Here is a 25662-nt window from a genome sequence, read left to right as displayed (position 1 = left end):
TGCTGTATATTTATAAGATGGGAAGTATACTGTTTTTACTCTGTCTAGGGAGAGACTTTCTCATTTGTTTCCCCATAAAAGTAGTTTTCTGATGGGACTTGCCATGGGTTGAAGCCTAAAAGGATTACATCAGGGAGGGGAATGTAGTTTGCAAAGGCACAGCCTTTGCTTTGAGGTTCACAATACAAAGGAGTGGATAAGTTTCCTGTAGAAGCTTCTGTGTGGTCTGCTCCCAGCATGAGTCAGCAATGCCAGATGGGGGTCCCAGGACCACTCAGGTAATTGAAGTTTCCCACCATAGGGTAGAGAGCCAAAAACACTACGTATATGATATTTAAATGTTGGCCGGGCATTTTAGGGATTAAAAGACAGTGTGAAACCCTTTGACCAGGCTCTGTTAATTGGAAATTTCTGTTGCACTGAAATCAAATGAATCAGATATGGTCTAGCCTTTGTATGGAAAACACTGAATTTTGAAAGACCTGAAATTGTTATTATTAGAAATGTGGTTATTATATCAGCAGCAATTTAAACGATCACTTTCAGCATCAATTAAAATGATCATATGGTCTTTCTCCAAAGACCTTTTGATATGATGCATTAGAGTAATATTTTTTCCATTCGTAGAATTAACCGTATCTAGTTGTATTACACTTTCCATATACAACTGGCTTAGTTACCAGTACTTTATCTATAATTTTTCATTTACATTCATAAATGTAATTAGTCTTTAATCACATTTAAGTATCAACTTTATGCTAGCCTGTTGAATGTTAAATGAATTTAGAGGATGTTCATGTTTTTTGTTTAACTTTAGAACAGTATTTACATAGATGATGAGAATTATTCATTGAAGTTTAGAAAAATTAAGCTGAGTCTGGTTTTCTTTGTAATGGGAGTGTTAATTTCTTCTATTGTTACTGACTTCCGTAAGGTTTTACTTTGAGTCAAGTTTTCATGATTATATTGTTTCTGAAGTTTTTCCTTTTTTTAAAGATTTTTTAAACTTAATAGTCATGACATTCTTTCATAATTGAAAGCATCTTTTTCATAGCTTTATTTTTTTTAATTTTCACTTTTGTGTATTTTTATGTTTGTTTTAGAGACTTAATTAGAAGTATGAGAAGCCTGTATGTTTTGTAGTTTTTTAAAAAATAAACAACTCATGAATGCACTTTAAAAATTTACCAGTTTTATAGTAATTGAATTGTGAAGGTTTCCTGCCCTTAGGCCATAGTTATTCTTCTAAATTTTGCATTGAATATTTAGATTATTTTTTTAAGAGAGAACAGCATTTAGGGATATAATTGTTTTCTTTGAAGACAGATTTGAGTTTATGCCATACATACATTTTTAAAGCTGCATTCTTTTTTTTTTTTTTTTCTTTTTTGGCCACGCTGCGTGCGGCATGCAGGATCCTAGTTCAGGATCCAACTCGTGCCGCCTGCAGTGGAATTGCGGAGTCCTAACCACTGGATTGTCAGGCAACTCCCTCTTGTGTTCTTTTTTTTTTTTTAATTGAAGTTTATTGAACAAAAATATTTAAGTTATTAGTTCAGCACTTTTTATTATCTTAAAATTTTATTGAACTATGAATGTTTGGACCTCTTTGAAGCTGCTGCTGCCCCCAATATTAGTATTCTGGCTTTGCTGGGGAAAACATTGAGGTTTTTAAGAGATACGAGGTTGGAAAGGAGCCCATAGGGTGACCACAATTCCTGGTTTGCTTGGGGCCGGTTGCAGTTTATGTCTGCTGTCAACACATAATTATTTTGGTACCCCCTTTCATTCTCAAAGGATCCTGAGAATGAAATTATATGGTCACCCTACCCAAAGGTATTTAAAAGGCTGAAAGCTCTTGTAACATATGCCTAGAAAGTGCTCAAGGTGAGCAGCAAATATTTCGATGCTCTTTGAAGCAACTGTGCTGGTTTCCTTCCTGCCCCTCCCCTTTTCCTCGACACCTGACTTTGTTTTTTGTGTGAATGCTTCTGTGTGTGCCTGCCCTTCTGAGCTAGCCAATGATTTGATACTCTTAGCTCGATAGTTGGTTCTTCCCAAGAACTTGCCTCAGTCCTGTCTTTCTTTTTCTGCTTTGGACTTGTTCAGCCAGAATTCCTGACCCCATCTGGCAACTCCTGGGTCATCCTCAATCCTTCCCAAGGGAGACAATGGTAGGATTTAGACAGCAGAACTAGGACTTATGAACAAGCCTCCTCGCTATCGTAATGACCATCCAGTTTCCTTTTAATACAAAAGCAAGTATGCCAGTAAAATAAAATGAATCAAGAGGCAATCACTATTCCACACCTGTTCTTTGTCTTCTCAAGTCTACACTCCTGAATATTTTTTAGCTAGTTTTCTTATAAAGATATAATATGGACGATTGACAAGATCTGAGGGATCTAGTTTGACAAGCATATGGGCCCATACACTTTTCCTGATAACTCTCTGATATTATTTCACTGAGTGAGCCTTTAAAGTCGCTACTAAATATTCTTTTTTGCATATGGTTGGCTAGTAGGGAATTGGAAACGATCCTGGTTCCTTACCCGGAGGGATCCTCTCTCGCAGTACTCGATCACCCCGAAGATCATGGAATCAAGCTTCACCGTGCCGTAGAACTTGGTTAGGTTGTAATAGTCAATCTGCAGCAACTAAGATATAACATGTTTATTTACAAAGCAAGTCAGCCAGAAAGGAGCGCCTGAGTAAAAACTAATATGTTAATAAAACGTGCCGTGTCTCAGATCTCTGGGAAGATGTATTGCTCTTGATACAATGAAGTGTCAGTTCATTTCCTACTGCAGTTGGAATTACATCTTACCCCACAGCCTTTCTTTTGTCGGCAAGGGGACTTGAATACAAACCTTTGAGTACTCTCAAATCACATCAGGACCACCTTCTAGGACATGCCAACATGTTTTACACCCTCAAACATCACTCTTCAACATATTTTGGTACAATTTTCAGCGAGTATGGTCACCCATTTCTTGGTCTGAGGGCTTCTCTGTCAGCATCCCCAATAACACCTTGCTCCACCAGGGACCTCAATGCTTGGGGAGAATGGGGTGAAGCTATTTCTCACTTAAAGGTTTTAAGGAAGGGACGCGTACCTTGTTCAATTCTATCTTCTGTTTCTCGGTGAAATTGCCATCGTTGTGCTTGAGATCCTTTAGAATCACTCGCTGCAAAGACCCATTGAATTAAGGAGAGAATGTAGCATGACCACTCATATGCATGTTATAATAATTTGCTCACGTGTCTATCTTTCCACAACACTGTAAGCTCTCGAGAGTGGTAACACTTTTATTGCTGTTTATATCCTTGGTAACTAGTGCCTGGGATATGGTAGGCTCAGATGGGAATGTTTCTTAAAAATGACTAAATGAAAAGGAAGGAAGGAAGGGAGGGAGGGAGGGAGGGAGGGAGGGAGGGAGGGAGGGAGGGAAAGAAGATACAAACCCCCCCATGGGATTGTCATATTCCCACTGCAATGAGCTGAAATATATACAGGGTTGCCTGGACTGCTCTGAATCTCTTTAATTTTTCCTTTTCCTTCCTTCACTCTCTCCCTCTCAAAAATTCTATTTTTCCTTCAATATACTCAGGACTTGTGAGTGTTGTAACCCTTGAAGCAGAGCCCTGCCCACCCCTTGAAAGGCTCCAGGAACAGCCCTTGGGGTCAGCCCGGGCACCCCGGCCATCGCACTGGCAACATCAGAGCTGGGGCGACGATGAGTCAGAAGGCCCAGCACATACCCCTGATTGAGGGTTCAGAAGAGCAGAGGAGACTAGAGTCACCTTTTTGTCGTACTTGCACTGTCGTAGTCTCTGGATTGTATCACGTCTCTTGTCGTCATCGATCTGGCACAAGGAAAGGCCAATTATTCCAGAAGCTCCATATCTACTCTCCCCCCACCCCCTGCCAGTGAAGGCTGAGAGGCTCTGCGGGTGGGCTGTATCTGTTGTAGTTGCTCACAGCACTCTGGGCGGGCTCAGAAAAACTGTCATAATTGACTTGCGTTCCCTATCATTCTCACGCTCTCCCTCCAAGGGTATCTTCCTTCCAAGTATCCGCCAGCTTAACCCTGGGTTTCCCTCCCTTCCTCCTGTCGCTTATTTCAGCCAGCGATTTCCTTTGCTTCCTTCTCTCTCAGCTCCCCCATCTATTGGGAGCCATTGCCTGTAGCTCCAGACAGACGCTCTTAGGGGAGCACGCTGTGCATCTGAGTTGCGAACTCATGCGTAAATGCCCAAGTAGCAACGCAAGTGAGGACGCTGTGCTGGGGCTTCAGAGGACAGCCTCATCAGCTCCGGGTTCAGCCTGGAGTTGCCAGATCATCTGATTTGTCAAAAGAAGCTTGTAATATGGATTTTCTGTGCCATTCCAAGATGTTTGTATTTGGTAATTAATGTTTTAAAAAGTTAAATATGGAACGAAACGTAACACACACACACACACACACACACACACGCACACACACACACGCACGCACCTGCAGGCTAGCATGGCTCTTGGTCTGCCAGTCTAAAGGCAGAAAAAAGATTGAGAACTCTTGCATCTTTCCACTTGATTCTCATAAAAACCTGTGTATTATATTTGTTAAAACTTAGCTCATAGGGACATTTTGAAAATGTGAGTGAAGTAAGTTATATCCAATTCCAAGCATGATGCCCAGCACACTGCAGATAAATAAATGCCACTTGTCTCCCCTTCTCCTGTTTCTCATTTTATACATGAGGTACAAAAGGGTTGCATGATACCACACGTGGCCTAAGAACACATGGAACCCAAGCATGACTTCTTGTCTAGTATTCTTTTCACCCCCTCAGGCCTCGATACGTCCTTTAAACCATTTTGAGCCTCAGTCCCTTCCTTATCTGGGCAATCCTAACTCAGGGATACCTGGGAATCAACCGAGATAAACTTTGTGACATTTTCTTGCAAGCACAGGCGTTTTATCCTCAAATGAGTCCTCTGCATCTTTACCATTTTCTTCTGTCTGTTGCTCTCCCCTGGGGCTTTGCTGACTTCTCTCCCTCTGGCTGCCTTGGTTTTCTGACCCTCTCTCTTCTAGCCCGGGATGCTTTCTTCATCATCTCGCCCCTTAGTCTTGCTTCCTTATCCAGAGCTCGAACCACCGCCTGTCTGGTTGTGTGGCATTTTCCCCTCTTGCTGACTTTGCTGACGGAAGGCCAATTCCCAGCCGCCTGCTCCCTAGCTGGGCTGCACCTCAGAGTGACAGCGACTCCCCAATGCTCTGAATCACTTTTAACCTTCCTCCTTCTTGGTTACTGTCCCCAAGACCTATTCCTTAGCCAACTGATGAATTAACTCATAAAAATTATGTCATGCCTGACAAGGGGTAGATGGGGTATACTCCTAGGAGTATTTATATTTTAAGAAAACGTGCAGAGACACAATGTTTTAGGCCTAACCCCAAAGAACAAAGTGCAATATTGGGGTTTTGAGGCAGTGGGGGAGGCTTGTGAGGAGGGGAGCCGTGGCTGGACGTGGCAGAGGTGAACCACGTGGGAGCCCACCCTCGTGTCACACCAGAGGCAGGGGACCACTCACTCCTTCTAAAGGTCTCCTCTCCCCTTCCCAGGGTACTGCTGGTAAGTCATTCAGGTCAATAAATTCTCTCTTTGAAAATCCAATAATCTGACGATTGTTTACATTTTACTGTGAATGGCCACAAGATCGATTTCATCCTGACACTTGCCTGAGACAGATTGGTCTTTTTTTTTTAATTTTAGAAATATTTATTTGGTGAGTTAGTTGGTTAACTTTTTGGCCACACTGCACAGCATGCGGGATCTTAGTTCCCTGACCAAGGTTCGAACCCGTGCCCCTTGCAGTGGAAGCTCGGAGTCCTAACCACTGGACTGCCAGGCAAGTCCCTGGCCTTTGCCAACAGCACCTTTATTTTTGTGGTTCAGGATGTAACAGGAGCATCACTTTCGAGCGTGGCGCACTTCTGGAGGATGGGAAGACCCAGTCCTTGCACAGCCGTGAGGGGACCTGAGGCACCAGAGTGCAGTGTGCAGGACTTGGGGTGGAATGCCAGGAGCTGGCGGAGAGGCTCCAAGCACAAACCTGACCCGTGAAGCAATTTTACTTTTGCTGATTCTAGGCAGGGAGGCACCCCAGGTCACACGATCCTGTTGGCTTGGCCCTGCTCTGAGGGACCCTGCTCACTCCTTCACGTGGAGGTTCTGGAACTCCATCTCCTCTTAGTATGCTTCGGTATAAAACCTCTGATAAGGCTGTGGTGTATGGTGAATGTTAGGATCGTGGTCTTCACGGTTACACAGACTGGGTTCACGCTGTGGCCACGCTCCTGAATTTCTAGCCCTGTTGCCTCAAAGTGCTCGGGAACGATGAAACGGGTCAATGCCTCTGGCACATAACAAGTGCTCAGGAAATGTTAGCTGTTACCATTTGTAGCAATCTGACTCCCTAGCTGTGTGTGACCCTGCCCTGCTTCTCAACCCTTTGCCCTTCAATTTCCTCATCAGCAAAATTATGATGGTAAAGTTCATCTCATGAGGTCCCTGTGGGGAGCAGGTAAGACCACTTAGGTCCCACATCAACCTCAGCGGATGGGAGCAGTTATCACAGGGCTGCTGCTGAGATTTCCTGGCTGAGGGAGAATGTGGGCAAATATCAGCAGAGACCTCTCTTGTCAGCAACGAGCAAGTAAGTCACACGTCCTCAGTATAAGCAGAGTAGCTCCCCGAGGTTTAGAGGAGCTCAAATGCTCTACCCATTTCCGTATCCCTTCCATAAAAAATTCTCACTCTGTGCATTTCTCTTCTGGGTCAGATGCAAAGAATGAGTAACACACCGTATCTCAGCCTCCACCGAAGTGTTCATTGGTTCAGGTAGCTGACATTTAGTGCAATGAAGAGCCAAGGGAAAGACAGGAAGCTGAGTTAGAAAACATCTAAGTCTTGGATTCTGAAACAAATGATCCTGGCCTGGAACATTTCATACCACGTACCAAAGTCTTGTCAAATCCCTGGCAAGTCGCACCAGCCCTTGCATTCACCAGGTAAGGGAAACCTTACCTTTAGGCTAACATGGTTGGTCTCACTGGACTCCAGGGGAAAGATATTTTCGGGAGGAATGTGGAACCACTTTTTCTGTCGAAGTGCATAGTCTCTCTTATATTTTCTGTGAAAGGAATAGAATCAGCCAATAGGTTTTTATTAGTATTCATGCCATTCGGTTTCTGAACACTAGGAGAAATCTAGAGCTATGATGCCCTCAGGTGGATACGCGGTGAGTACAGCTGGCCCAATGGTGTGACTCCATGTTCTCCAAACTGGTGAGTGCTGACCTTTTGTGGACCTGTAAGGATTTCTGATGGTCTTCTGTACTCTTTCTTTTTTTTTCTTTTTCATTTCACTTTCTCAGATCCTTCACTAAGGCAACCCTTTATTATAATAAAAAATTTGAACTGGGCTTCCCTGGTGGTGCAGTGGTTGAGAGTCCGCCTGCCGATGCAGGGGACACGAGTTCGTGTCCCAGTCCGGGAAGATCCCACATGCCGCGGAGCGGCTGGGCCCGTGAGCCATGGCCGCTGAGCCTGCGCTCCGCAACGGGAGAGGCCACAACAGTGAGAGGTCCGCGTACAGCAAAAAAAAAAAAAAAAAAAAAAATTCAACTGATGTCACAGAAAGCGTGAGGCGAAAACAGAGGATACATCAGATTCCCAAATAAGCCAGTTCCTCTTCGGCATACGTGCCTTTTAAAAAATCCATTAAGAAAATAGAAAAGCACAGAGAAAAATGTAACAACATGTAACCCAACATTCAAAATGTCAAGAATTTGTGATTGTTAGCCCCAGATAGTATAGACAAAGCAGCATTCTTGGGTTATAGGAATGCACACTCACAACTTTACAGACATTGCCAAATTGTTTCCCAAAGCGATTGCACCAATTTGCCCTCTCACTGTGAAAATTCCCGTTTCCTCCGTATTCTTAACAACATTTGGCATTGTTTAACTTTTTTTAACCCTTAGGATGTATGTGAAATGGTGTTTGTTGCTTTGTATTTCATTTTCTTGATTATTAGAGAGATTAAATATCTTTTCAAATATTTTCTAGCTATTTTATAGAGTTGCCTATTCATAATTTTGCCCATTTTTTCTATTGCATTGTCTTTGCCTTATTTATTTACACGAGTTCCTTATAAATTCTGCAAAACAAATCTTTTGTCCTTTGATGCGTTGCAAATGCCTTCTTCTGGTTTATTGCTTTATTGAGCTTTGCTGTATAAAAAGTTTTGATTTTGTTAAGGTCATGGTTATATTATTTTCTCTTTGACTTTTCTTTTTTATCTTGAATGAGAAGTATTTTCCTACTTGAGACATAAAGTCATTTTCTATTAATTTCTTCTGAGTTTGCTTTCTCACATTTAGGTCTGTAATCCATTTACAATCCATATAGAATGAAATTTATCTTTGTGTATTGTTTCAGGTAGGGCTTTCATTTCATTTTTTTCATGTTGAGAGCCTACTGTTCCAATATCATTTCCCAACTGACTCATAATGTTCCCATCATATGCCAAGTTCTCACGCTTGCTCGTGTCAGATTCTAGAATCTGTATTCTTTTCCATTGGCCTATTTGTCCCTGAGTTTATCTTTGCTTGTGCTCATTTGACAGACTCCTACTCACCGTCTCAAGGTCATTGATGATGACGTTGTGAATGTCCCCTAAGCAGAAATGATTATTCTCTTCCTATGCTTCCATCTAACTCTGACTACCCCTCTATTAGATACATATAAAATAGTATATTATTGGCCAAAGATTTCGGTCCTAAGACCTGGTGGCAAGTGGCGTGACTATTAGGGCCTTGAAGGCTCCCAGACTCTCATCTCTGCACTGCGGAAGACTCCTGGGACTCCACAGAGCCAACTGCCATTCATACTGAATTAGAGGATGCTATAAATCATTCACTACTTTTCTTGCATAGCTGTTGGAATGGAAAACTATAAGAATAACATCTGTCTTCCATATCTCCTCATGGACACAGTATTGCTCTCGCCATTAGGAAGCCCTATCTCTGCCTTCCCTGCTTAGAGAAAACGGAAAATGCCTGTTTCCACCTGTTACTGTTTCTTACTTTGCGATTCATCCTATCTTAAGCTGACGCCCATTTGGACTTGGTGTCTGAGGGACAATAGCCACATCTGTGGCCCTGCTGTTGGCTGCCTTTACTCTCCTCAAATTTTGGTTTCCTCTTACCTTCAACTAAATGGTCACCATACACTGTAAATCATCTCTTACATTTCTTGGTAATACAGAGTCACAGGAGTCAAGCTCTGCCTTTAGACTGAAGAGAACAATCTACCCACTTTCCTGCAGAAATCTTTAACTGACATGCAACAGACTGGACTCTCATCATGAGAAGGTACAGTGACACACAGACCAAAGCGTGTGATACATAGAGAAAAACTTGTCTGGTTTAGTTAAGAAATGGGAATGATCCTGATACTCTAATGGGATAGAAAGTTTTGTGTGTTTAACACACACAGATTAGGAGGTAGTGTGGGACTCACTCATTCATTTATATATTCAAGAAATATTTCTGAGTATACAGACTATGTCTCTGGCACTGCACTAGGCTCTTCATATGTCCAAGCTGAGTAGAGCAATCATGGAACTGATGGTCAGAAGGACTGACTTCTACCTTTGGCCCAACACACTACCTGGTGATGTGATTCCAGACAAGCCATTTGGCTTTCTGGGTCTCTCTTTCCTCAGGCTAAAGCAGGAGGTTTGGAATGGATGATTTCTAAAGCCTCTTCCGGCCTGAAAGTATGTAATATAGAGACTCTGAAATTGCCCACAATATACTAATAAAACAGCAGAAATAGCTATTTCTACCTGTAGAATGCCTGGTATATGGTCACGATACGGACCTTATTTCAACTCCTCACAAGAGTTCAGATGAGGATACTGAAGCTGAGTAACATTTTTTTTTTTTGCGGTTCGCGGGCCTCTCACCGCCGTGGCCTCTCCCGTTGTGGAGCACAGGCTCCGGACGCGCAGGCTCAGCGGCCATGGCTCATGGGCCCAGCCGCTCCATGGCACGTGGGATCTTCCCGGACCGGGGCATGAACCCGCGTCCCCTGCATCGGCAGGCGGACTCTCAACCACTGCGCCACCAGGGAAGCCCAGTAACATGTTTAAGTTGCTAATAATATGGTTAACACCACACGACCGGTAAAGCCCAGAACTGGGATTTGAGTTCAAACGTCTCTGAGGGCAAAGCTCTAATCCATCCACTGAGTAATATTCTGCCCTTGATGGAGTCTTTGATGCTGAACGCCTTCATGATCTTAGCTCTGTCCAGAGAGCTTCTTGTGAATGTATACTAGCATCCACAGACGTGCCTTCTCCCTCTCGCCCCCTTCCCTCTCTGAGTGGGGAGCACAGCAGGTTAGAGGGGCTGCAAGGTACCTGAGCACCAGGAGGGCGCCGAGCAGGAGCAGGGCCACTGCCGCCGTGAGAGTGAAGACAGCGACCAGCAGCATTTGAGGGCCTGGGGCAGAGAAGACGGTGAAAACGCACCAGTAAGGACCTTTGAAAAGACAATGCACACACCCCACAAGATCCTAGTTGTAATATAACTTGAGGATGGGGAGAAGGAGAGACCTTTTAAGCCATCCGTCTTTTAGAGAAAGACAAACATCATACGATATCACTTATATGTGGAATCTAAAAGAATGATACAAACGAACTTATTTACAAAACAGAAACAGACTCACAGACTTCAAAACAAGCAAACAAGCTTAAAAACAAACAAACTTAAAACAGACTTCCAAACAAGCTTAAGTAAAAACAAACTTAAAACAGACTTAAAAACAAACAAATGTAAAAACAAACTTACGGTCACCAAAGGAGAAAAGTGGGAGGGAGGGATAAATTAATTAGAAGTTTAGGATGAACATATACACACTACTGTATATAAAATAGATAATCAACAAGGGCCTACTGTATAGCACAGGGAACTCTACTCAATATTCTCTTAATAACCTCTATGGGAAAAGAATCTGAAAAAGAATGGATATAGGTATATGCATAATTGAAGCACTTTGCTGTATACCTGAAACTAACACAACACTGTAAATCAACTATACTCCAGTATAAAATAAAAATTAAATTAAAAAAAGATATCTGTCTTTTATTAATCTCTTCATTGGTAATACAGATCCTGCCTCCTTGGTCTATGAGGAAAACTGTCTGGAATGTGCTCCAAAGTGGCTTAATTTCATCTACCCTTATAGTTTAGACATCTCGTTTCTTACGGGAATCATCAAATGTTACAAGGACATAAAATAGTTTCTGGCACACAAATAATTTTGGTGGGAAGACTATCTGATGCCTTTGATACCAATATACCTAAGGAGGATTCGCAGAGGAAGAAATAGACAACTGTTTTTCAATACAGAGAACACATCGGAGGAAAAGTAGGACAGTGTGGAGTGAACAGTACATGACAGTGTTGCCCACTGGTCCTTTCCAAGCTCAACCGGGTCACTGAGGGAAGTCCATGAAGTACGTAAGGAATGTGATTTATTAGCATGTAGGTGAAGCTGTGTAGAAGGAGGAATTTGAAAGACTCGCAGAAGAGTCAGTGGAATTCAGGAAAACGTGGATCCAACCCAACGAAGCACTGAAGCAGACTCTGAGTGTGCAGAGGACAAAGCCTAGATTAAGAAGGACAACAACAATAATAAAACTGTACAAGAGGGTTTCCCTGGTGGCACGGTGGTTAAGAATCTGCCTGCCAATGCAGGGGAAGACCCCACATGCCGTGGAGCAACTAAGCCCGTGCGCCACAACTACTGAGCCTACGCTCTACAGCCTGAGCTCTGCAACAAGACAAGCCACTGCAATGAGAAGCCCTCGCACTGCAGAGAAGAGTAGTCACGGCTCGCTCGCCACAACTAGAGAAAGCCATGCACAGCAATGAAGACCCAATGCAGCCAAAAATCAATTAAAAAAGAAACAACAACTGTACAAGAAAGTCGTTGCTCAAACATGCCTCAGCAGATCCCTATTAGAATAGGAAGTTAGAGGGTTCAAGAAGAAGAAATGGAATGGATTCCAAGCAACAGATAGTGTGTAAGAAGCTGGAAGGTAATAGCAATATGGTGAAGGAGACAGGTTTTTTTTCTTTATAGCATAAATAAGAGAGACCCAATCAGAAACTCTAGGGAAGTATGATCAAGGAAGGCGCATCTAAAAATAAAACGAAGTAAAATAGTTTGAGAATTTGGAATTTAAAAAATCCATTTGTGTGTGTGTGTGTGTCACAAAGGAGAGACATTGGAGTTATACAGAAAGAAATGTTATCCTGCCATGCTATCTAACTTTATAAAAATAATAATAACAATGAAAATATTTAGTAATTTTCAACTGATAGGTAAATGACAGAGGGCTTCATATGGCTACCAAAAAAATATTATCAGCCCAGACAAATTAAAGCAAAATACAGGAGAATCTGGGAGGTGGGAAGGAGGTAGAAGAAAGGAAAGTGACACTAACGTCTTCATCTTACAAAGCTGGGAAGCAAGAACTTTTATATATACTTGATAGAACTCGAAGCTTATGCAAAATTAATTAAAATTACAAGGCACCAATAAATGTATTGACAAAAAGATATAACTATATTGAGAAAGCTTAGAGAAAAGTAGGGCTAGTGAAAATGAACTATATCTTCATTTATCAATACAAGAAATAAATAGATAACATCTAAAGCTTACAAAGCAAAAAATATATGCATATTATTTAAAAATATGAAAAAAAACGAAGCAGAAGGGACTGCAAGACCAGGGGTGCACAGAGGTGGGACCAGGTACACTCTTTCCATTATGAATATTTCTACTCTTGGCTTTTAAAATCACGTGCATGAATTTTTATACAATAAAAATATAATTAATGAAGGTGTCCCTGGAATGATGAGTGGCCAGATCTTATTCAAGTGGCACCTCAACACCTCACACTGTATTCTCTCTCATGGCACCATAACATAGACCCTTGAGGGCATGGCCGGTGTTCTGTCTGCTCATCCTGATACCTTTAGCACACAGCACCAGACCTGGTACCTGGTCACGTATCAATAAAAAATTACTGAATAAATAAATAATTGAATAAAAACTTGGCCCTGCTCATCTCACTCTCTGAGAAGAGGCAAAGAAAAATGCCCAAATAATATATGTAAATAAATTCACATAAAAAAAAATCTCTTGTGCTATTACACTTAGCTTACATGTCACATGTATTTTTGAGCCATTTTTGTTTCATCACATTATGTCCTTCTAATGAGCTAACCATTTTTTTTTTCTGAGGTAGAGGGTTTAGTAAGGTTCATACTGCAGCATCTTTCTATAAGGGATGAATTGGAAGGAGTTATGCTTTGCTAACTTATAACTTTGCCTCTGCTTGTTATCTTGTTTTCTGCTAAGGGGAAAATTTAACAGTGAAAATGTGAGCCCTGGATTTCTATTCTCGTTAGCGCAGAAATAAATTATTCCCTTGGAGGCGGAGCTGCATTGTGGGCATATTTGACTTTGGTGAATTCCGTTTATTACTACAATCACCACTTCCATTCCCATCACCACCACTCTTATAACCCCAACCCCACATAAAAAACAACAGTGAGTACGAGGAATACAATTTCAACAGTGCAGACAATTCTACTCATCAGTCTACTAAAATTACCCAGCCTCCAGACTACAGCATAAGTTGGAGGGAATATCTGCTGAGTCCTTAGCCCCTCTCAATTCTTCCCTAGTATGAACATCACATTGCATGAAATATAATTATGATATTTAAATATACTACATACTATTTAAATATAGTAATTTTTAATTCAACATACTTGTAAATCACCGTATCACATTAGTTCTAAGGTTAAGTTTCTGCTGCCCTCTGGTGGCTACTGTGGTTATCACAGCCTATTTAACTAGATAGACGGTGAATGCAGATTGAGTTTTATAACCCCAAGGTCATAGAACATGATCGTTGGAAAGAACTTTGAGATCAGTTAACAAATCTCCTGACTTAACAGAGGAAGATACTCATAGTTAGAGAGTAAGTGGACTGAAATTAACACTGTCTAGATTAGTACTGAATAGCAGCATATTCATAGTTATACTGTCTTTCATTCCTCACTTTCCTTCCTCCCTTTATTTCCTTCCTTCATTTCTTCCTTCTTTCCTTCCTTTCAAGGCACCGTATTTGAGTAAAGAATGGACCCTACACTTACACGGTGTATGGTGTAAACAAATAAATGAGATATAAGTAATATGCTAGAAGTCCGGTGTAATGAGGGCAAGACCAATAACCTCCTGAGATGCTAGGAAAAAGCTTAGGAAAGGTGAAATCCAAGTTACACACTGAGGATGAGTGGTTGTTTACTAGTTCTATGGGGGTGTGTGGGACAGATTTTAGTCAGAGGGAGTAGCATCAATAAAGACCCAGGAGCATGAAGCTGCAAGACCCTTTCTTTAAGGAAGTAGGAGGAAGTTGAGAGAGTGGGGAAGAGATTTCAGGTAAGATGAAAAAGAAGGCTGGAGACGTGGGGAGATCAGGGACATTCCGTGCTATAACAAGTCATTTGGACTCTGAAGACAAAGTGGAGCTGCCGATCGAAGGGTTAGAGCAGTTGGGTAATGCGACTGGATTTGCGCTATCCCTCTGGTGGCAGTGGTGGTTGGGTTTGAGGTGGGCAGGAGGTGGGGCTGAGCAGGAAGACAGATGGATGTCATTGGAACCCAGGAGGCAGCTGAGGAAGGCCTGGGTGCGGAACAGGAACCAGACCTGCGTTGTACACTGCTGCATCCCAGGTGCTTAGAACATTGTCTGGCATTAAGTAAATATTTGTTGGATGAATGAAAAGACAGTGATGGTAGAAATCTCCTGATGAAACGTTCTGTTACTTAGTTGGCAGTTGTGTACACAGATGAAAGACCGGGCATGACTATCTTATTTGTATACTATTTGAAAGACTGAGTTACTTAATTTGTAAAGTCTGAAACTAAATGTAACAGTTAAAGAATGAAAAGCTCTGGCTAACTGAATTTTCTAGTTAACTGAGGATGAAGTAAAGTTGCCCAGGATGAGGCAACGTCCCTGTGGTATGTAATGTAAATATTTAATGGGATCTCGTTTAGGTAAATAATGAGAACTCTCTCAAATATCATGTTTTGAGAAGTTCATTATTTTACACAGTACAGACTTTCTGTTAAATAACCAAAATATCTAAAAACTTTTAAAGAAATATATTAAAAATACAACCCAACTCTGTCACTGAGGGCTATAACTAAGGAAAAGGAAAAATAATTTTAACTCAAAAAATTACAAAAGAAAGAAGCATAGAGTTGCAGAAGCCTGTGAGAAAAGAGATATATTCAAGTTTGGCTTGAATCTAGGAAGCTTGAAGATGGTTCTAGAGATAATTAAAAAGAAAAAAAAAAGCTTGCTAAAGAAAACAAATCAACTTTAAAAAGCCATGATGACAGTAAATCATTTAGAAGAATGGGATCCCTACTTCCTACCTCTCTCTTTGCTTCAGTCAACTGCCTCATGTCTATTGACTAAAAACACAGGATTCATTTTTAACCAAATTTGACTCATGGAACACAAGAACTAGAAACATAGTTACAGCTATAATGTGAACAAGCCCATTTAATCAGAACTCTTCTCTTCAGCCAGATCAACCTTTCAGCCAGAGTTTCTGGCTGTAGAGCAGGGCTAGGATAGAAGTATTTCTAGTTTATAATTTTTAATATTTTTTAAAAATGGTAAATTAATAGAGTCATTATGGAAAATTTAGAAAATTAAGAAATATATAAAAAAGCAAAAAGAAAATCTAGGATACTGTTACTCGGAGGCTACGACTATTGACATTTTAGCATACTTTTCTGCAGTCTTATTTCTATACATTGTTTTGCAAAGTTAGACTTTCATTAAATAAAAAAGCTGTATTACTTTACTCATAACTTCCAATGTCATTTAAAATTCTTTGTAAATAATTATTTTTAATTGGTTGCATGTTGCCCCACTTCTGAATACATTGTAGTTTTCTAAGTCATTTTATTAATAATGTTTCCACCTTTTTTTTTTCTTTTGCATCTTTGGGCATAAATATTTGTTCAAATTTAAACTTTTTTCCTAAAAATTGATTAGTAATATGGAATTACTTACTATTCATTGTGGAAAGCCTTGGCCAAGACAGCCATGGGCAGAGTGTCCTGAGACCTTGTTGCCCATGAGACACTCAGCTGGCCCTGTCCAGTGACAGTCAGTGTTATACAGTTGCATGGCAAGTTGCATGGGTGAAGCCCTAGCTGTGTTAGGGCTTTCATGACATGATGGGACCTCATCTCAGGTAGGAAGGTGACCGTCATTATGACCCAAGTATGTGTCCTCTGAGGAAACGGGGGAGACTTCAGAGGCCACGCTCACTTACCACCCTCAGCCTAATGCCATCGAGTATTCCTTGCTGAAATATACATTCCATGAGTTTCCTTCAGTAAAATGTAAATGGAGTGAGACTATGCGTCTCTGTGTTCATTTTGCCAATTGCCAAACCTAGTTTTCTATAGGAAAATTTACGTCAAGGGGTAGGTAGGACACCCTATTAAAGACACCCTATCTTAAAGACAGTTATAGCTAAATTAGAATGGGATATCTTCAGTGTTTTATCAGAACTGTAATATTATTCATTGGACAGAGACGTAAAGTCCATGTTTACAAACCTGGCAAATCTAATACAGACAATAAGCAAAACAAAACAAAAAACACAGGCTAATTTCATAAACCACAGAATTTACTCTCCTTACCAAAAAGACAATTTCAGGAAAAGAAGCTTCATGAAGGATATCTTACCCTTGCCTGGTCTATCTTTAGGAAGTTTGTGGTTCTTCCAGATGAATGTGGGCCTCTTATCCACCGGGTTAGTCTGGTTTATGCGGGTGTCATAGGTCAAAAGAACCTTGTACTGTGTCGGGGCATGAAAAGAAGAAGGATGAACAGAAAAAGACATTTTAGAATGACTTCTGATGAGATTAGCCGTGCTGCCCAATGACATTTGAATTTCATAGCAATGTTTCTCAGTGAAACAAGGTAAATGTTACCAGCCAGGACCTAGTCAGGATCTACTTGGTTCTCATCATGAACATGGATTTAAGCTCCATGTGGGCCGATTAGTTTTCTGTTTCTTTATGACCATATGCTACACCTGCCCAGCAGAGATTCTTTGGGTCTTTCTAGTTCAAGTCTTTCATTTTACTCATGTTAAAATAGAAGCAAGAAAAATTAAATGGCTAGCTCCAAGTCACATGACAAGGGAGGCAGCAGTGTTTTCCACAATATTAAGTTGCTACTAAAAATGATGTCTTGAGAAAATGCACCATAGCCAACATCCATTATCCATATTTATACACGTCAAGGGGCTCCTAGAGAATTCTACATTTCTTAAGTTCTGTCAATTACATAATTTTTGAATCTCTTCTAGCCCTACACTCTAATGTACTTTCTTAGACACGGCACTCACTAGGTTTCCAAGATAAAAGGTTTCTTTTTCAAGTAATCTGTCAATGGAAATATTAATATACCCTTAAATTACTGCTGCATATATTGAGTCAGTTTTGTAAGAGGCATCTGGAAAATGTTCATCCTTCTAAATTCGCCACTGCTCCCTCAAGACATTCTGACAAAACTTTACATTCTCAAAATTATACTCTTAACTTGAAAACAGAATATAAACTTGCATATATTGAGGATAGAAAATATCCTATATATTAGGGGCTGGTAGATTATATCTCTACTGAGACCTACTCTGGTTATGGAATAACTTATCTATAGCCCTATGTTTTGAGAATTAACCCCTGGTTTCCCCATAGATACATATCATACAGCACAACTGATGGCATTAGATTATTGAAAAGTTCAACTAGACTTGCCTGTGGAGACAGCAAGTGCACAGAACCACATTTTTCATTTTGAAGAGCAATCATAAGGCTGACATAGAATCTCACCGCAGGTATCTGCCTCTCTCCAAGGGAGGCAAAGCCATCATCCCAGGTGCAAATAACTTAGAGGGGCATGTAGTTACCTCAGTAGTTACTACTAGAAACTGAAGTATCGAGCAGATTGCATTTTAAGGTATTCCCATGGTATGATGCCAAATACAGCATTGTAGTAAAGGTTCAGTATAAGTAAAACAATGTAACTAAAAACGATGCTTTACTTTTCTGAAATGCTGCTACCCCCCGCCCCGAACTTCTAGTTTAACTTTCTCAATCTGAGCATCTTTTCTCTTGCTTTCCACATTTCGCATTATAGTTGTCTTTTACAAAGCTGGGTCAATACATACACTCAATATATGGGTTAGGGATGTCAGAATGCTCATATTGGAAAATTACATGAAAAAATGAAAAACTTTTGCTAGTAGATTCCTGGTTATGTCAGGACCTAACTTCTTAAAGAAGAAAAGGTTTCTACCTACCATTTGGTTGGTTAGAACAGTGGCTTCTAGTTCATGATGGGCACAACTCTGGGTGACATAAAGGCAGGTATTTTTGTTTTTAAATTAAACACTTAGCAGCCGTCACCTATGTGCCAGATAAGAAGCTAAGCACAGGAGACGTGGAGAAATGAGATCCACCCCTTTCTTCAAAGAACCTACTGTGTAGGTGTGTGAATATGTCTATCTATCTATTTATAGATAGATAGATATGTATTATATATAGTGTGTGTGAATATAAAGCACATATGTAGGTGTGTAAATACCTATCTATAGATAGATATGTACTATGTATATATAGTGTGTGAACACAAAGCATAACATTAGAAGGCTGTTTGTATGTGCCAGAGGGATTACACAATTAATGATTTTCATGAGACTTCAGAAGGAGAGAGAAGAGGTAATGCTTCATTCAAATTTTTAGTTGTGGAAATGAATAAACAATTCTTAGGAAAAAAACATCACCTTCTCATTGGTATCCCATCAACAGTCTGGTCTTTATACCAGTGTTTTCTGGGTGGGTATTTTTTATACAGTAAATAGAGTGGATATTCTGAATAAGAAGTTCTATGGGAGAAAATGTTTAAGGAATACGGCCCCAAGGGGGGCATAATCATAAATCTGAAATAAACTAACCTCTAGATTCTAAACATAACTTCTCTAATTCCTTTGCTAGTATTGGGTTGGCCAAAAAGTTTGTTCGGTTTTTCTGTAAGATCTTAGTTACAGAAAACCTTTTGGCCAGCCCAATATTTACCTTCCAGGAGAACCCTCCTCACCTAGTCACTTAACCCCAAGTTGCCGATAAGAAGTCAGACATACTTTGTTGGTGTCCACAGAGGTGTACAGAAGCAACATAGTATTGTCAATATCCCCACAGTCATCCAAAGTCACTGGACCCACACGCCCTAGGGCAAAAGCAGAAAGAGTTAGAGGCCATTGTTGACTTCTTGACTGACGACCAGTTACATCCTGACAGAGGGTATAAAATAGATTCAAATTGCTCTATTTTACTGAAAAATTGACCTTAATGATGCAATCTGAGGGCATCTGGATTGGTTCTTGGCCCTGAGATCTCTGAAGGATATTTTTATAAGAGATGTTATTTAGTTAGAAGGAAAATTCTTTTTCATTGCATTGAGAATGGTGACACTAAATGTAATCAGTCAGTAGACTTCTCCTGATTATTAGTGACAAGTTTTTGTTGAGAGTATTGACTAAACTAGTGGCACAGTGTTTGTCACTCCATAATCTAACTTAGACTGTAAAAAAGGTCAAAATCCCTTCACTACCATGTATGAGCTGAACACATTGAAAAAGTTAAGTTGAAAAAGTTAAGTTATTTGAGTCTCAGTTTTCTCAACTATGAAATGATAGCCATATAGGATGAGCCTATGAAATGGCTGTTTAGGTAAAAGAAAAAAATTGATGAAATATCAGCAATTTCACATGGTTCAACATAACAGCTAATACTTATTTTGTGTTTACTAGACCAGGCTCTTGCTAAGTGCTTTATATGCATTTATCATTTTATTCTTCCCCAAATACCATGACATAGAAGCTGTTACTATCTCCATTTTATTGATGAGAAGTCTGAGGTCAGAAATATTACTAACTTGTTCCAGGTTATAGGTACAGCTAGCAGGTTCACAGAGGTGCAGGCAAAATGGTGGCAGCCACTGCCGCTGCACCTCCCCCATTGTTGAAGCCCTTCCCCCTCTGCTGATTATGACTGCCAAGGGATGTAAAGGGTTGGTGCTCCCCTCAATCCCCCTTCGTTTTTCTCTTTTTCCCCTTTGAGAGACAGACATTGAAGACTAGAATATTCAAGCAACTGCATATATGGGGGAAATTAGAAAGCTACTACACATGCCCAGGGGAAGGCAGAGGCTCAGAAAAGACCTGAGAAGACCTTAAGTTTACACCTCAGGCTGATCCTCGGCAGAGATAGTCTACAACAATAAAAACAAAAAGGAAAACCAAAAAACAGCAAACCCTGGGGAATGAGAAAATTCCCCATTCCCCATGTGATTTCCAGGATTACTGATTATTAGATTCAAATGTCCAGCTTTCAACAAAAAACACAAAGCATACAAAGAAACAGGAAAGTATGGTTCATTCAAAATAAGAGAAAAAAAAAAAAAAAAAACCAATGGAAATTATCCCTGAAAAAGACCTGATGGTGGATCTACTAGACAAAGGCTCTAAAACAACTGTCTTAAAGATGCTCAAAGAACTAAAGAAAGGCATGGATAAAGTCAAGAAAATGATGTATGAACAAAATGTAAATAGTAATAAAAAGGTAGAAAACCTAAAAAAGAAACCAGAGAGAAATTCTGGAACTGAAAAGTACAGTAACTGAAATAAAAAATTCACTAGAGGGATCAAAGGCATATTTAAGCATGCAGAAGAAAGAATCAGTGAACTTGAATATAGGACAATGGAAATTATCAAATCTGAGGAACAGAAATAAAAAGGATTGAAAAGAAGTGAACAGAGTGTAAGGGACCTGTGGGGCACCAGCAAGCAGACCAATACATGCATTGTGGAAGTCCCAGAAGGAGAAGACAGAAAAACGGGTAAAGAGACTATTTAAAAAAATAATGGCTGAAAACTTCCAAAATTTGATGAAACACATGAATATAAACATCCGAGAAGCTCAATAAATGCCAAGTAGGATGAATTCAAAGAAATCCATGCCAAGGCACATTATAATCAAACTGTCAAAAGCCAAAGACATAGAATTTTGAAAGCAGCAAGAGAGAAGTGATTCATCACATATAAGAGATGTTCAATAAGATTTATAAGCAGATTTCTCATTATAAACTTTGAAGGCCAGAAGGCAGTGGGCTGATATATTCAAAATGCTAAAAGAAAAAACCGTCAATCGAGAACGCTTTATTCAACAAAGCTGTCCTTCAAAGTGAAAGGAAAGTAAGACATTCTAAGATAGAAGTTGAGAGGGTTTGTTACCTACCACTAGACCTGCCCTGCAAGAAATGTTCAAGGGAGTCCGGCAAGTTAAAATGAAAGAACAGTAGACAGTAACTTGAAGCCATGTGAGGAAATGAAGATCTCAGTAAACGTAAATACACAAGCAATTATAAAATCTAGTGTTATTGTAAGAACAACGTGGTACTCCACTTTTTGTTTTCTACATGACTTAAGAGATGAACAGGGCTTCCCTGGTGGCGCAGTGGTTAAGAATCCGCCTGCCACTGCAGGGGACATGGGTTTGAGCCCTGGTCCAGGAAGATACCACACACTGTGGAGCAACAAAGTCCGTGCACCACAACTACCAAAACTGCACTCTAGAGTCCACGTGCCTAGAGTCTGTGCTCCACAACAAGAGAAGCCACCACAATGAGAAGCTCACACACTGCAACGAAGAGTAGCCCCTGCTCGCCACAACTAGAGAACGCCCGTGCGCAGCAAAAAGACCCAGCACAGCCAAAAAAAAAAAAGAGAGAGAGATGGACAGTGTAGTGGACTCTCCACTTTCACTAATGGATAGAATAACAAGACAGAAGATAAGTAAGGAAACAGAGGACTTGAACAAAATGATAAACCAACTAGATATAAGAGACAAATACAGAACATTCTACCCAACAGCAGAATGCACATTTTTCTCAAGTGCCTGTAGGACATTTTCCAGAATAGACCATATGTTAAACAACAAATTAAGTCTCAGTAAAATTTAAAAGATAGATATCATACAAAGTATCTTCTCTGACCACAATGAGCTGAAGTTAGAAATCAATAACATAAGGAAAACTGAAAAATTCGCCAATTTGTGGAAATTAAACAGCACACACTTAATCAATGGATCAAAGAAGAAATTACAAAAAAAAAAAAAAAGAAATTACAAGGGAAAAATTTTAAGACCTAGAGATAGATGAATATAAAAATACAACACACCAAAACTTAAGGGGCACACACAGTGAAAGCAGTGCTAAGGGGAAATTTATAACTATAAATGCTTACATTAAAAAACAACAAAGGTCTCAAATCAACACCCTAACTTTACAACTTAAGGAACTAGTTAAAGAAGAACAAATTAAACCCAAAGCTAGCAGAGGAAGGAAGTTGTAAAGATTAGAGCAGAGATAAATGAAATACAGAATAGAAAATCAATTGAGGAAATCAATTGAAACCAAAAGTCGGTTCTTCAAAAAGTTCAACAAAATTGACAAACCTTTAGCCAGATAGAATAAGGAAAAAAGGAGAAGACTTGAATTACTAAAATCATAAACGAAAGTGGAGACATTACAACCAATTCTAAGGAAATAAAAAGGAATATAAGGCAGTACCATGAGCAACTGTATGCCAAAAAATTTGATAACCTAGTTGAAATGAACAAATTTCTAGAAACACAAAACCTACCAAAACAAAACCATGAAGAAACAGAAAATCTGAATAGACCGATAACTAGTAAGGAGACTGAATCAGTAGTCAAAAATCTCCAGACCCTCTACCCCCTAAGAAAGGGCCCTGAACCTAATGACTTTACCAGTGAATTCTACCAAACATTAAAAAAATAATTAACACCAATCCTTCTCAAACTTTTCCAAAAACCTGAAGAGAGAGAAACACTGCCTAACTTATTCTATGAGGCCAGAATTACTCTGATACCAAAGCCAGACCATGACACCAAAAGAAAAGAAAACTACACACCAATATCCCTTATGAACACTGATCTAAAAAATCCTCAGCAAAATATTTGTAAACAGAATTCAATAGCATATTCAAAGGAGAATACAACATGACAAAATAAGATTAATTCCTGAAATGCAAGGATGGGTCAACATATAAAAATTAATCAATATAATACACTACAAGAGAATGAAGAAAAAAACCACACGATCATATGAATTGATGCAGAAAAAGCATTTTACAAAATTCAATACTTTCATGATAAAACACTCAGCACACTAGGAACAGAAGGAAACTACCTCAACATAATAAAAGCCATATATGAAAAACCCACAGCAAACATCATACTCAATGGTGAAAGGACAGAAAGGGAGATATGGAAGGACGAAAATTAAACTGCAGCTACTTCTCTTCTTGCTGGTCTCTAAGCAGAGTCAGGACATCACTGCCCGAAATGCCCTGTGATGAGCTTGTTCATAAGTACCGGGCCTGAGCTACCTGCTCTTTCTTTGATATCCAAAGATTCTCAAGTTCTGAAGCATAAACTGGGGTCTAGTTATAGATTATAGCATCCCCGAGGTTTATGCAATTATGTTTGCCTCCAATTAAGTTAAAAGGTATTTAGCTGTTGATCCATTTATTGCCACACCCTCTCTTTGCTTCCCAAAGTCTGCCCATAGGGCCCATATTTCATCAGATTCCTCTAGAAACTGTTAGGTAAGTGTTGTTTGCTCCTAGGAAACCGGTACCTTCAAAAGTGACGTTCCTGAAAGCATGAGCAAATTTAGGGGTGGTAACTTCTTCTCCATTTTCAAGAAATATCTTCAACATGTGTCCAAAGAGCAAGACTCCATTAAAGTAGGCAGCAGCGAAATCATTTGTCTGAATGAGAAAGGAAAATCTTAAAATGAGTTCCAAGAAAAAAAAAAAGATTCTGGTCTTGAACCTGGAGAAACACATTCTTGGGGTCAGCAGGGTAACTGGAAAGGTAAAGGAATATTAGGGGAATTGTAGGGGTGGTATTAAAGGAAGTTTTGGAAAAACTTTTCTTGGACCAGGGCTCTTTATCATCCCCACGTGACAATTCTGTCTTCTCTTGGGATCAATAAACTGCATACCCTGCCTTTAGGGAAGTATCTAAAAGCAGCTGTGCTTCCTCCTTCCCATGATGAGAAAATATTTTACTTTGACCAGGAAGGACAACATACAGCATTTTCGATTCCTGTAAGGTTTTATATAGAAATAACGCTTTCATTTAAGAGGAAAAGAGAACAGCAACAAAAACAACCCCACTGCCTTTGAGTATCCTGATGGGGTGGGAAGAGTTTTGATTGGGTGATACCATTGAATTTGCTTTGGAGATAGTCCTGATTGGGTGTTAGTTAAAGCCACAAAGGTCTGCCCTGGGAAACGTAAGAAGGGGGTCAGAACTCCTCTGCCTTTGCAACAGTTGTGTGGTTGTCTTCACAGAGATGGGCTATGGATGAAAAGTTCTGTGCCCCCCCGAGACCACGTGAGTTCTGTCGGCTCAGACACTTTGGAACTCCCACCTGTGAAGAATCAGACTTTTGCCAGAGCCTAGAAGCTGTGCAAATGATATGTGAATACTACTAGACCCAGAAGTATATTTGCTAGAAAATATAAAAAGGAAAAACTAAAACACTTCTCATTGGTTTCAGTGTCTTTTGCTGAAATCATCCTTTCATGACATGAAAAGAATCAGTTAAGACCCAGCCCCCAAAGGGGTTGCAGCCCCTAATTTTGGCAGGGTTGCAAAACACAGGGCTTAGAACTGCTAGTCTAGGCAAAACTGTGATTCTCTCAAAGGTCCCCAACTTTCCTCACTGCTCTTTGGGCCTTGTCATCCCAAAGTTGTTCAGGGTCCTCAGGACAGACTGCCCCTCCACTTCCCTCTCCAAACCTGCTCTCAACTGTGTCTGAGGGCAGAAAACATCCGATGAATTTAGTCACGTTAAGGTGCAGTGACTGATAAAACCCAAAGTGGTATTAGAGGCAGGGGTCTTGCATTTAATTGAGACATTAATGATTTTTTAAAATATATTTTTTTAAATTTCTTTATTTTCTTCCACTGTGTCTGGTCTTCTTTGCGGCGTGTGGGCTTCTCTCTAGTTGTGGCATTCGGGCTTTCTCTCTCTAGTTGTGGCGTGTGGGCTCTAGAGCACATGGGCTCTGTCTGCAGTTTTTGTGGCACGTGGGCACACGGACTCTCTAGTTGAGGCATGTGAGCTCAGTAGTTGTGGCGTGTGGGCTTAGTTGCCCCGCGGCATGTGGGATTTTAGTTCCCTGACCAGGGATCAAACCCGCGTTCCCAGCATTGGAAGGCGGATTCTTTACCACTGGACCACCAGGGAAGTCCTGAGACATTAAGGATTTAATGTCCAATTGGAGGTTCTTTTTCTGGGACAAATGCTAAACCAGATGGGATGCTGGGA

The 25662-nt window shown here is 40.3% G+C and overlaps 1 protein-coding gene across 5 annotated transcripts in view; it reads right to left on the bottom strand.

Annotated features, from left to right (window-relative positions):
• Positions 1-25662, bottom strand: part of GUCY2C (guanylate cyclase 2C) — a 114748-nt gene that overhangs the window by 65686 nt on the left and 23400 nt on the right. For all 5 annotated transcript variants that reach the window (XM_027129542.1, XM_027129545.1, XM_027129544.1 and 2 more), the window contains exons 8-15: positions 23959-24091; positions 19379-19464; positions 16918-17029; positions 10480-10561; positions 7078-7183; positions 3805-3867; positions 3117-3188; positions 2553-2657 (exon numbers count right to left, since the gene is read on the bottom strand). In XM_027129542.1, coding sequence (XP_026985343.1) covers positions 2553-2657; positions 3117-3188; positions 3805-3867; positions 7078-7183; positions 10480-10561; positions 16918-17029; positions 19379-19464; positions 23959-24091 — 759 coding nt within the window. The remainder of the gene's footprint in view (positions 1-2552; positions 2658-3116; positions 3189-3804; positions 3868-7077; positions 7184-10479; positions 10562-16917; positions 17030-19378; positions 19465-23958; positions 24092-25662) is intronic.

The sequence above is a fragment of the Aethalodelphis obliquidens genome, unplaced genomic scaffold (genome assembly GCF_003676395.1).
Source record: "Aethalodelphis obliquidens isolate GAN/ISIS:26980383/991018 unplaced genomic scaffold, ASM367639v1 scaffold36, whole genome shotgun sequence".
Taxonomy (NCBI): domain Eukaryota; kingdom Metazoa; phylum Chordata; class Mammalia; order Artiodactyla; family Delphinidae; genus Aethalodelphis; species Aethalodelphis obliquidens.
The sequence above is the reverse complement of the archived record's forward strand: the minus strand, read 5'-3'. Positions and strand labels throughout refer to the sequence as shown.